The following is a 13,075-nucleotide window of genomic DNA, read 5'->3' as shown; positions in this document are numbered from 1 at the left end:
CTCATTTCAAGCAGCGAGGAGAAGCTGCGGGTTGAGCGGTTTGGGGCGACGTTTCCTACGCGAAACTGGCACCTCCATCCTGCCCCGCCTGGCGTTTTGGTGCCGGGGCTGCGGTTATTGCGCGCCCCGCCGTTCAGGATGCTTTTGTGTCCTTAAAAAGTGCCAGGGTTTTCATTGTAAGATGGAGGGAAAGCGATAGAACAGGTATTTTCTTTAGTATCAAAGGTAACGCGGTTATCTCAAACCTCACAGCGAGATCTCCCTTGCTAATCGGACTGTATCTTCCCAGGGCGACATCTGCAATCTCCCTTATGGAACTTTTGGTGATTTTTAAGATTTTCGGTGTTTCCATTGGTCATGGTGAAAGCCGATAAGACATTCAACGAGAAAGGACGGGCCTCGGATGAGCCCGTGAGGCTTTAGACGTGCGCATAAATAACCCCTGCCTGCTGTACCGGTAACAGGGGGAAAAAATGTAAAAAAGAGTAAATGAATCACTGAGCACCGGGTGTCACCCAGAGACTCACAAAAATCAACTTTGTTTTGCCCTAAAGAAAAAGGAACTGAGGGAGAGGAGGATAAACTAGTGGGGGGGAGACGCTGAGGGAAGGCGGGTGGCAGACCCTGGCCAGCCCTTCCAGGTGTCGGCCCCGGCGCGGGAGCAGGGCCTCTCGGTCTCTGGGCGCTTGGCGCCCTCTGGTGGGATATTTTCCGCCAACGCCTTTTTACAGTGAGGGGCTTTTCCCATCGCAGCAATTCATTTTAATATTGCTTAAATATTGCAAAAGGAGAATCCTTAAAGGGCGTGAAATCGAAGGGGGAGTGAAGGAAGTGGGCCAGGGCGAGGAGGGCCGGTCCGCCCCTCCAGGGCCACCTCGGTGCTCGGGTTCCCCATGCGTGTGGAGCGGCACTCGTGCGTGTTATTAACCTTCAGACGTGATCAATCAGCACTTCTTTCCCCATCACCAAGGGAGCCAAAGCTACCAGGGAGCGCATAGCGAAAGGGAAACGGAGCTCTTTCTCTGTCGGTGACATTGGGTAGCTGAGACCAGGTGCAATACTTTGGGGGGAGGGTCCGAAGCTGGATGGGGAAACTGGAGTAAGGAGATGGAGATTGCTCCATGCTCTGAATGGTCCCCCCTCGTCTCTGCCTCCCTTGCCTTGACAACAATCCTAGCTCAGTAGCGAGCCAGCGAGGACACGATCCAGAGCGCTCTTTTGCTCAAGGAAGAGTCGCGGGGTCGCAGATCTGGGGGTACAGCGGGGCTGGGGGGAGAGGAACTAGGCAAACCACTGCTCTGCAAGATATGGAAGGGAGAAGAGAATGAAGGGAAACGCTCAGAGAGGCGGAATTCTTTGTAGGAATTATCTTTTCCCTCCTCTCACACGACACCCTGCCTATTTCAAGAAATAGAGCGTGTTGAGTACGTTCTGGATTACTCATAGGACCTTCCCCCCCTCCCCCGGGGGGCAAAACCGTGAGCTGGATTTATAATCTCCCTACAACGCTTCAGAGGCAGTCAGGCACCTGCAAAGGAGCCCCGCCGCCCGCCAACGAGCTGCCCCCGCGAGCAGCGGCCTCGTGATTCCCCCGCCGAGTCGATCCCCGCCTCCCTACTCCACCCCCGCCTACCCCGAAGCCGAGCAGCTGCCTCTCTGGATCTCTCTTCTCCAGGCGCTCGCGTGCGGGACGGGACTAGCGAGAGCGAGGAAGCAGCTGGAGGTGACGCCGGGCAGGTTACGCCAGGCAGGGCTGGGCCGAGCCAAGCGGATAGCTGTGCGCTGCGCGGAGAGGCAGGAGTGCCTGGCTCGCGGTCGCCTAGCCGAGGTGGGTAAGCGCGCGACCACCGAGATTTACCAGCACCCAGCCTCGGTTGTTCCGCTGTGTCCTCTCCGTCCGCGGCTTCTCTGCCTACCCCTACACCCGGCGCCCTCCACCCTCCCTCCGGAGCCGAGTGCTTCCCGCCCGCCCCAGTCCCAGCTTTCTGTTGGGTCGCTGCACAGGGACCCCCGCCCTCCGCACTCTTCCCGTCTCTGCCCGCTGGATTCAAGCCCCGGGGACGCACAGAGGCTGAGGCTGTCGCTGAAGTGGGGCGAGAGCGACTTTTTCTACGTGCCCAGGCTGCGAGCGCCGGTCTCCCCAAAGGGTGCTTGGGCAGCAGCTGCTGAAGGAACGCGCGACTAGAAGCGGTAACCTGTTACTTCCCCAGCAACCTTGGTCTACTCGCTGCCTCCCGCGCTGCTGTGCGAGTGCGCGCGCGGGCTAGATATGGGGCCTGAGGGAGGATGTGGAGGCAGTGGCCAGTGGGTCTTAGATCTACCCAGATTGGCCCACACTCTCCGTCCCGGGGCCTTTAGATGCCTTCGCGCCAGCGCCGAATGCCGAGCAGGGGCGCCGCGCACGGATCTTTGTCCGCCGCCTCCTGCGCGCTGGGCGCAAGTTCGTTTCCCCGGTGACGTTCCCCTTTCTTACCTCCCCCACCCTCTCTGGATCTGTACGGCGAGAAATCTGGGGTCCTCAGGGGGCTGGGTAGAGGAGAAACACCGAAACCGGGACGAAGCCTCGCCCAGGCTTCAGATGGCTCAAAACCCGGTGGGACAAGAGGGAGATGAGCGAGGTTCCGACCCGCTGCTTTCTGGCTATCTGGAGTGCAAGGTGACTGTGTTTCTTCCCCGGCCAAAGCTGAGCGAGAACGTAAAGATATGGACCTTTTCCCCTCTCACCTTGTCTCACCAAAGTCCCCGGTTCCGGGAGCAGTTAGCCTCCTTTCCAGGGAATTAGCCAGACACAACAACTGGAACCAGACAACGAACCAGACGTGCCCGCCCCGTGCGCCCTACCCCCGCCTTCCCGCACGCCGGCTGCAGAGAGTCCAATGGGGCTTGTCGCGGCTCGGCTGGAAAATCGCGCACCGAATGCTCCCTTATGCTCCTAACCCATACCCCATACCCCCGCGTCTTGCACTGGCCTTGGACCCCCTTCGCCTCAGCTCTGCACTCCAGGTCTCCTAGCTGCACCTCCAGACTCGAGAGGCACCCGAGCCCCAGTCCGGGAGCTAGCGCGCACGTCTCCTCTGCCCCCCACCCCCAGCGCACTCCGACCCGGCAGGCTCGCTGCCCTTCCTCCCCCCTCTCCCTACCGAGCTGGGACTTCAAGGAGAGCGTCGGCGCCCCCGGCCGCTCAGTCCCTTCAGTGTTCAGGACCCCGGAAGCCCTCCCCGCACAGCTCTCGCTTCTCTTTGCAGCCTGTTCCTGCGCGACCTGCGGAGTACCCCGGACAGTAGAGGCCCTGGGACAACCGAGCCGATGGCGTCTTCGACCCCATCTTCGTCCGCAACCTCCTCGAACGCGGGAGCGGACCCCAATACCACCAACCTGCGCCCCACAAGTAGGTCCCGCCCCAGTTTCTACCAAACGGTCTGCGGGGAAGATGGGGGCGCTGGGACGTCGGGAGGCTGCGCCGGCGGAAAGGGAAGGGGGGAGCGCAGAGATGATGGAGGCTGGGAAATAAATGGGATTCTGACCCAGGTCCCCGCCAGAGGTCATTCGACTGTCAGGGACGCTAGGTGACTACCAGGACACCCGATAGCGAGGACCACGCAGGGTGTGAGCGTCGGCGATCGCTGAGGGCTTCGCGGTGGGGGAGGGACGCGCGGCGGGAGTGGTGTTTTTATTGTGTTGCGTGTGGTTTCTTTGCTGGATAGGACGACAAGGGTCAGTGCAGGGGGCTGTATGAGCCGGGAGTCCCAGCGGGAATAGAGTTTTCTGTCTCTAGCTTTCGTTGAGCCAAGATCTGACGCCCTCCTTTTCCCCTGCGCCGTGCTCAAAGTCTATAATCAGCGGAAATTTCGACGTTAAATGCAGCTTTTAGAAAACTCAGGGTCCCTAATTGCTCCAAATTTGTGTCGGGCTATTGACGAGTGAGGGAAAAGCCAGGGGCGGGAAAGGTGCATACAACTGAGACTGAACCTCGACATTTCATACAATTAATTACATCTCAGAGACAAAAAGAGGGGAGGGGAGCGGGCAACATCCTGAATGGCTGAGAGATGGGGAATTGGGAGGGGGCAAAAAGGTTTGTCAGGGAGAGAGGAGAGAGTACCCCCCTCCTTTCTCCGGGGCAAGAGACCTGTCAGGAGGTGACACTTCTCCAAGACAGAAGAAAGGGTAAACCAGATAAAGAGAGGGGAGGGAGGGATATATAAATCTCTACTTTTAGCTCCACACACTCAACCAATTTCCAGAATCTGTCTTTAATTTGGATTGATTTTCTACCTCTGTAGAGGCGTGGGGATGAGGGAATTGTTTTTCTTTTTCCTTGTTGGAGTGAAGTGTCTCCCTATCTCACCCCCCCTAAAAATCTATCGGCTCCACACAGTAAGGGTAGCAGATTTTCTATAGAGGAGGGGCTTAGGAAGGACAGTGTGGCTAGAAGGAGTGCCTATTGCTGCACTTTTATGGCTTTTAAGCTTGACAAAACAATTGTCCTCATCAGTGAAGGTGGGGAATGGCATCCAGAAAGCCCTCTCTCCACCCCTTTGGTGCTGGCACTGGCTCCTGGGCAAGAGGCCTTGTCTTAAGTCCTCAGGCTGCGCGTTCCAGTCCCTTTGCAGCTCCCTCTTCCTGCCACCCAGGAGGGCTACAATTACCCACACAACAAAGAGGGGCTCGGGAGGGCCGCCAGCCCTTGTGGCACATGAGCCGTGGTTACTAGCGGCGGAGCTGGCTGGAGCAGGCCGGGAGGAACGCGAGGCCTGCGCGCCTTTTGTCTGTTGGTTTCGCCTTGATAGATTTCTTTTCTGAGCCTCCCCACATTTCCTGCCTTTTTTTTCTTTTTCTTTTCTTTTTCTTTTTTTCTTTTCTTTTCTTTTCTTTTTTTTTTTTTTTTTTTGCTGCCCGAGTGCGGTTGGACGCCAGTTGCGTTCACTCACTCCTCCACGCCCGATGCCCCCATTTCCTGGAGGCCACTGGCCACCGGGCGCAAATGCCCGGCCTGGGTTGGGAGACCCAGCAGAGACGATGACTGGAGCTGGCACGTGGCCTGGCGCGCCTGGAAGCCATGGCGGCGAAGGCAAAAGAGCCGAAGACCATGCCCGGAAAGAGCCAGCAGTACCCGGTCCCAGGAACACTGCCGCAGGCTCTCAACAGCCCAGCCGCAGGGTCCACACTCCGGGCTGCACGCGCACACCCCGTGCACTATCCATTCTCACCCTCCCTTGCAGACACACCTTTGGCCGCCCAGCTAACTCCACTTCTCACCCCCTTCAAGGTCTCCTGGGAGGTAGCCTTGCGCAGGGCTCACAACCTTACTTGGCCTCTTGCTCCAACAACCCGTTTGCTGGGCGTGGAGCCCTCCTGGTCGTGGGCCACTAGGTCTTCTTGACCCCTGCTACTTCAAAAGATCTCTTGCCCCCTCTCCCCATCTCCCTTTCCTTTCTTTTACTGTAACCCCCAGTTTTTGAAAGGCAGTGTGATGTGTCTGCACTCCAACCTCCCCACTGAGTGACCATGGAAAACTTGCCTAACCTTTCTGAGATGCAGTATTTTTGTCAAATGTCTTAGATCAATACTCCTTCCTGTTTCATAGGATTGTTGTGAGGATTCGTTGAGGAGATATTTAAACTGAAAGGATTTTATGGAGTGGAAATAGCTCATCATCTGCCAGGTATTAGGGTTTTGCTTTCGCACCGATTTCCTATCACTGGAACTCCATCTGTGGCACGCTGTCTCATCGACATTGGTCTGTTTCTTCTACCCGCTGGGGCTCTGTTGTGCCTCGGGTTTAATGGATGTCACTCTCCTTATCGCAGCCAACACTTGCGCGGGGCTGGAGGGGCGGGCCCGGGTGGGTTGGAGGGTGGGAGCGATTGGAGGCGCCTTGCTTTGAGGGATAGGAAGGGGATTTCACGCTGGGTCCACCCCACCAGCCCGCGCACGGGCTTAGCAGGCACGAGGCAGCTTTCTGCGCTCCTCGATGGAAGTTGAACCCCAAAGGCAGGTAGAGAAGGAAAAAGCTCGCAGCCCCTGGGTCTGCGATTCAGACCCAAAGGAAAGCTGTCTGATTCCATTAGCCTTTCCCTGTTCCAGACCCGAGATGTCCGTAGGAAGAGTTAATGAGGGGCACGTTGGAAAGAGGGGGCCGGGAATGAGGACCCGAGGTGCACTATTGTCTTCCCGACTCCCCAGTCTGACTGAAGAGCAGTCATGCGAGCCCGATCATCTAGTCAAATACTATTTTTCACCCAATTAATTCCTGAACTCTTCCGCGACCCCATTTCATGCCAGTTTATTTTAAGCTGCCACTAGGCTGGAGACCCGCCAAGAAATTATGAGACGTTTCGGTCCCAGATGCTTCTGTGTTCCGTTTCTGGGCTGCTGTGGTCGCCCATCGAGTCTGCGGGGCCTGGCCAGTGGGTGCTGGGCAACTCCAGTGGCGGGGCCTGGCCCTTTGCGCGTGGGTCAGCCTTCGCCAGGCTCTGACCCCACCACCGCAGCTGCCGGATGGGGGTCAATTGGGGGTACCCCTGCCTCTCAGAGACACCATTCTATACCTGAAGCCAGCAGTAAGAAGGGAGCGTGATGGGGACCCGGAGGGCAGGAGTATGCCTGTGGGCTCACAGATTCGGCTCCCTGCCTCATTCAACAAACAGCTTTTAATGAGGAGCACTCGCGAAGACTTCACCCTCCCCCAGAACACCTTTGCCATCTACCCACTTCCCCACAGTCTGCCTGACTGCATCTCTCTCTCTCTCTCTCTCTCTCTCGTCCCAGCGTATGACACGTGGTGCGGCGTGGCCCATGGATGCACCAGAAAACTGGGGCTCAAGATCTGTGGTAGGTAAAAGGGCCCGCTGGGGCACGGCGGGGCAGCGCGGCGCGCGGGTTTTGTGGGTTTGGGACAGTGGGACGCGCTCGGAGGGGATCCCGGTTCTTGGGTCTGATTTTCCAATCACAGCCAGGACGGCAGGCAAAGACATTCCCCTACGTGCCCTGACACTCCTCAGCCCTCCCCTGACCGGGTCCCGAGGGGAGTCCCCAACCCTAGCGATCCGGTAAAGGGGATTCCGAGTGCCCTGTCTGGCCTCGCTCGCGGAAGCAAAGCGCCCCCGCGCGGCAACCCGGCTTTCCTAAGCCGGCGCCCAGGCGGCGCTGACCTGTGCACTCTGCCCGCGTCTCGCACGCCGTGTAGAAATGTGAACTGATCTGGCTTTCTCCAAGAGCAAACCAAAGGCGCGGTATCTGCCTAAAGCTGTGGATGGCACCTGGTCCCCTTCTTCGTCATCAGCCCTTTCATCCCCACCTCCACCCTTGGTCTGGGCGCGTTGAAAGTAGCATCATTGTCTTGAGTTTTTTGCCCTGAGATATCACAACGGATTCAAATTTTTTTGAGGCCAGAGGAAAGGATTGCTTGCAGCCCTCGGTGGCCTGCCTGGGGGAGGTGCGGGCAGCGCAGGGTTTGCCTGGCGCATTCTTCAAGGCGAGGAGGGCAGGGAAACGGGGCAGGCAGGACGGAGGGCGGGGGCTGCTGCGACGGGTGGGAGCATCGGGGAGTGTGGGGCACGACTTGCCAGGGAGGAAGGAAAATAGATCAGGGAGCTGGAGAGGAGAAAGAACTGCCCTGTGGAGATGCGAGGGTCTGAAATGAAAACGCCCAAGGGATGTAATTTTTTTTTTGTTTTTTAAAGAAAAAGGGAGATTTGTTCGAAGGGACACAGCTGAGCGGCTCCAGCTGAACAATGAGGACTTGCTTTCCTTGCTACATTTCACCGTGTAAAATTCTCCAGCCTTATCGGGCCAGAAAATACGGATGTCCCCGGGCAGAGGGTGGGGAGGCAGGGGAAGATTAACGAGGGGCTTATTAAAGAGCCATCCGTTATCCCGCTGCGCGCGGGAGATAGCGGAGTAGGCGCCGGACACGCCCGCCCCAGCCCCGGGAGCGCCGGGAGCCGATCGGCGACTGGGTGCTCCCTGCACCCGATCTTTCCAGCCTCCCAGGGTCCCGGGTCCCTGAGGGTGGTGGCAGTTTGGAGTCTCAGCAAAGACGGGTTATTTAGCAGCTTGGAGGAAACACCTCCTTCCCCAGCTTGGCCGTACCTCGCCCCCCTGCGTTTCTGAGGCTGTATGTTCCCTTAGTCCTGGGACCCGGCATTTACGGTGGGGAAGGGAAAGCTCGATGCCTAGACCTAGCCATTTCCCAGGGAAAGCCAAGCCCTGCCGAGGGGCGGCCTGGGGGGTTGGCCCTCTCCCCAGAGCGCCAGGCCCGAGGGCCGAGGCCAGGGACGCGCCTTGGCTGGCGCTGGAGCAGCGGGCGACCACAGAGCTTTGTTCTATAAATAGCCCCCCACCTCCACTCCCAGACCCTCACCCCCACCTCCATCCCACCCTGCCGCCATTCCCGGCTTAATGGCCCGTTTCACGCCAGGTCCCCTCGGCAGCCGCCGTGCTCAGCTTCAGCAGCAGTCATTGTCATGCAGCCGGGCAAGCAGAACTGAGTAAGCCCTGGGCGCCCGCCGCAGCTGACGACAGGGTAGGGGCAGGCTCGGGGTGAGAGCTGCGGTCCCTGTGGTCCCCGGGCTGCCGAGGGTGGTGAGGGGGACAGCCGTCATCCACCCCCATCCCGCCCCCAGCTGCCCCGGCTGCTGGCCCTCTGGGTCCCCCAGAATAAAATGTCTAAGCGCCCCTTTGGGGACATACCAGATGTATCCCGAAAGGGTAAAGGGGCAGGAAAGAGTTGACTTTGGCTGGGTCGGAGAATAGGGAGCCCCAAGCTGGGGTCAACTTCCCTTCCCTGCTGTCAGCCAATGCCATGAGGGAGAGCTCTTGGGGACTGCAATCCTCAGAGAATTTCTTCTCTGTTGTAACTCATCACCCCCTACCTCCATCACCCAACACTAATTTCTGAAAGTTGCAACTTATGTGACTGGAGGAGAGGACAGGGTAGTCTGTTGAGGGGAAATTGCCCTTGGCTAAAATGCTCTGTATTTGGGGCCAAAAGTTAGGAGGCTTCCCATGAGGTTTGATTCTGAAAGAATACAAAACACCAGTAGGATTTGTTTTCCATACTTTGGGTCAGCTCTGGCTTTTCATTTTAATCTAGTGGAGGCAGAGTGCAGTCTTCGGTTTTGGCCACGGATCCACAGCTCCCTGGCTGGCACCCCCTCCCCCTTCATCCCAAACCTTCATGTATCTTGGAGGGTACCCTCTTGTCCTGATACTATCCAGTTTGGTGTGACCTTTCACCTTAAGAGAGCCCAAGAACTAATGGTCCTCTTCCCAATTCTAAATTCCTCACCCTGGGTGGCCCCCATAAGCATTTTTCATCATTGCCAAGATTCCATCCCCACCCATGCTCCTGCCTCCTTTCCCCAAAGCAGGGGAAGGAAGCTGCAAAGAAGGCAGTGACTAGCGGTATTCCTGGCTCTGGAGGTAGACTCCCCCTGGGAGAGTAATCAGCTAGGAGAAACCCAGGGTCTTGCCAAGAGCTGGAGAGTGGCTGCAGGCATGGTGGCATGACCTAAATAGAATGAGTGGCAGGGATCCCTAAGTTCTGGCCCTGGGCGCTGCTAACTTCCCAGTGTGTCCCTTGGGCTTCCATCACTTGTCTATGCAGAGGTCCCAAACTTGCTGCCAATTACAGCCCTTGAGCTGTTTTATTTAGCCCACACTCTATGTGTGTGTGTGTTGTGTGTGTGTGTGTGTGCATAGTTTTGTATCAGTCAGTTGCCAACCTTTAAAAAGAGACTTCAAGTATTCTATATTTCTGATTTCTTAGAAAGTGGAGGGAAGAAGATATAACAGGGTGCTGCTGGCCCATAAAAATCAGAAAAAGAACCCCTTCCTCCAAGTAGATACAATTCCGTGCCACAGCTTGGTGAATAAAAAATGTGCTGGGCTTCTGCTCCCTTGTCCCAGTTGGACACACACACCTATGCCATGCACACCTGTGCCATGCACTGCTCGAAGCCCCACTTTGGAAATGACTGACTAGAACCAGGTGCTCTAGTTACACACATACACACACACACACACACACACACACACGCACTGGGCCCCCAGGCCTCTGAGTTTGGGAGCGGGGGTGAGGAACCAGCTGCAGGAGCTCCCCCTTGGCCCAGAGGTCTAGTCAGGACAGGGCTGGCCTCCTGTTCCACCCTTGAGGCTGGCCACAGTTCTACGGCCTGGCCAACACCACTGCAGCTGTGCCTCTGCTCAGCTTTCCTCTTTGCCTCTAAGGATGTAGAGCTCCATTACCAGTTAGCCACGGGCTTACCTGGGTCCGTGTAGAACAAGAGAAAGTCCAGTCTACTGCATTCTTAGGGACACCTTCTTCTGGGACCCTGCTAGTGAGAGAGGTTATCAAAGCACTGACTTCAATATCACCCACTACCTCTTCATTCTTAGAGAAGGAATTCCTTCCAGGGCCTCTCAGAGCCAAGAGAGGGCTGGATCATTTACTTCTTTTGAGGGTCCCAATATCTTACAAAACAAACACCTTCCTAAACAAAGTGGAAAAAAATGGCCATACACATTAAATGTTTACACTGGCAAACTAGTATTTTTTAACACAAAGCATAATTCAGTGTAAGTGTGCTCTTTATAAAATACAGAATTTAGAGAAAATTCAGATTTTTAGTGCACTGCAGGAAGTATGGCCCAGGAAAAGGAAGCAGGTTTAAAGTTGTATCATACATATCATCTCTCAACCCTATCAGGACATCTTTGGGGTAGCTGAGTCAAAACCTCTGTTGGAGATAACATCCAAAGCCTAAACTGGGGTTCTGCTCCTTGCAATTGTGCATAGGAAAAGGGTTCCAAGGTGGGGAGACTTAAGGCTTTCCCAGGGAGTGAGTCGGAGGCCCAAAGAGAGGTCAGACACTACAGAGTAGAGGTTCAGGGGATAGGACCTCACCCCATTAGGCCGCATGGATGTGGTCTTTCTAGCCTGGCAAATTCCACAGCTCACTGTTCTGGGACAGAGGGGGACAGCAGTGTCAGAGTTAGGGAGCCAGGTGATCCTGCATCCCTCTGGCAAATGAGTGCTGGCTCTGGTTGTGGACTCTGAGGATTTGGAGGAGGAATTCAGAAAGTAGGAGAGGTGAGGGAAAGGATACCTCCCCACCCCATCTTTATATCTGAGCGTGGAGCTCTATTATAGTGTACTTCTCCCCCTCTGATGTCCTTTCAGGCTCTAGCGATAAATTTAAAAGGCACTAAAACAATGAAGGGCCTGGTGCCTCTGCCTTTCTATTCTTACCTCCAAAAATAGTCCCTGGCTCCTTGTGTGAGAGGATTCTAACCACCACCTCCCTCTCCATGCATTCTGCTTCCCTCCCCATGCATCCTTCTTCCACCCATCACTGTTGAATTGCAGTCCTGGGGAAGCAAAGCTGAATTTTCCAGATTATCTTGCCTTTCTTGAACCTCTTGGGACTTTCTTCCAAACCTGCCTTGTGATGTGTGACTCCCCAAGGATCTTGGTATCTACAAAGACAGATTTGGGGTCACTAAGAAGCTTAGAACTTTCTTCTGCTTTTCAGTGCATTGCATTTTGGGCTAAGGTTGAGGCTGAACTGGAGGAAGAGAAGCTGAGGGAAAGAGCGGGCTGCAGGGCAGATGCCTATAGGGCATGGAGAGGGCGTGGCTCACGCCGATTCTCCAGCCCCTCTGGCTCAGTCCTGCCTCCCTGTTCACTGCTGGTGTTTGTACTGCTCCCCACAGGTGGGAGGGACTGCCACTCCCTCCCAGGGGCAGAGGTGAGGTGCTGTATGTTCCACCCTGGGCTCAGAATTCATCTCTGTGGAGCTCTTGGATGATTTTCTATTTTTGCTGCGACATTAGTCACCATCTGCTGGACTGTAAGCTCCTGGTGGGTAAGGGATCTATCTCGCTGATCTTCATCTGTCTCCTATCCTAAATGCTTAGCAAAGAGTTTTTATACAACAGATGCTCAGTAAGTACTTATAGAATTAAATGTCAACACATAAGATTCTCAGCTTTCTTGTCTCTTTCCCCTATACCTATATTCAAGGAGACGGGGTGATACAAGAAAAGCTGCATTTCAGGTTTAGGTCAGAAAAATACCACTTACATTCAACCCTGGAAGCATTACCTGCAGCCAGAGGAAAGCATCTTCCCTAATCCTCAGTGATGGACCTCACCCCTCCTCCTCCCTCTGCTGTCCTCACCCCTCTTCCTCCCTCTGCTGTCCTCACCCTCCTCCTTCTGCAGTCCTCTCACCCTCCTCCCTCTGCTGGTCTCACCCTCCTCCCTCTGCTGGCCTCACCCTCCTCCTTCTGCAGTCCTCTCACCTTCCTCCTTCTGTTGTCCTCAGCCTCCTCCTCCCTCGGCTGTCCTCCTCCCTCCTCCCTCTGTGTCCTCACCTTCTTCTCTCTGTTATCCTCACCCTTCTCCCTCTGCTGTCTTCACCTTCCTTTCTCTGCTGTCCCCACCCTCATCCCTCTGCTGTCCTCATCCTCCTCCCTCTGCTGTCCTCTCCCCTCCTCCCTCTGGTTGTGCAGCCCGTAAACCCAGTGCTGGCAGCATCCTCTCTGATTGTGTCCCCTCCTTTAAAACCCCATCCTGGGGCTGGTTACTGGAGTGGAAGCTGTCCAACTGACTTAATTCTGAGTTCACTGTCACGTTCAGAGAGGAGAATGGGCTTCACTTACTGATTTTCTCTCTTGCATGACTGGGTCTGTGCCACTGATGACACTTGGCACTGCCCCCTCCCCGCCTGAAGGCGAGTGGTGCCAGAGCCACTATATATAAAACACAGACATTCGGCTTCTCTTCTCAGGAGAAGCGCGAGCCCTGCTCGGAGAGTTGACTCAGCCGGCAGTGGACGCTCGGGGGCTAGACTGGGAGTTTGGAGCACTGTCTCTGACCTGGCTTCTTGTCCCATAGGCTTCTTGCAAAGGACCAACAGCCTGGAAGAGAAGAGTCGCCTTGTGAGTGCCTTCAAGGAGAGGCAGTCCTCCAAGAACCTGTTTTCTTGTGAAAACAGTGACCGGGATTCCCGCTTCCGGCGCACAGAGACAGACTTCTCCAACCTGTTTGCTCGAGGTAGTCCTCCTCC

At 55.8% G+C, this 13,075-nt stretch overlaps 1 protein-coding gene across 2 annotated transcripts in view; it reads left to right on the top strand.

Annotated features, from left to right (window-relative positions):
• The first annotated feature begins 1,664 nt into the window (after positions 1-1,664).
• GAD1 (glutamate decarboxylase 1) overlaps positions 1,665-13,075 on the top strand; it is a 41,245-nt gene continuing 29,834 nt past the window's right edge. The window contains exons 1-4 of one of the 2 annotated variants that reach the window (XM_069471369.1): positions 1,665-1,828; positions 3,246-3,388; positions 6,772-6,834; positions 12,904-13,062. In XM_069471369.1, the coding sequence (XP_069327470.1) occupies positions 3,307-3,388; positions 6,772-6,834; positions 12,904-13,062 (304 nt within the window). In that variant the 5' untranslated portion in view covers positions 1,665-1,828; positions 3,246-3,306. Of the gene's footprint in view, positions 1,833-3,245; positions 3,389-6,771; positions 6,835-12,903; positions 13,063-13,075 lie in introns of both variants that reach the window. The other variant, XM_069471380.1, reaches the window with a different exon arrangement.

The sequence above is a fragment of the Eulemur rufifrons genome, chromosome 1, assembly GCF_041146395.1.
Source record: "Eulemur rufifrons isolate Redbay chromosome 1, OSU_ERuf_1, whole genome shotgun sequence".
Classification (NCBI taxonomy): domain Eukaryota; kingdom Metazoa; phylum Chordata; class Mammalia; order Primates; family Lemuridae; genus Eulemur; species Eulemur rufifrons.
This window is presented reverse-complemented; position numbering and strand designations above follow the sequence as displayed.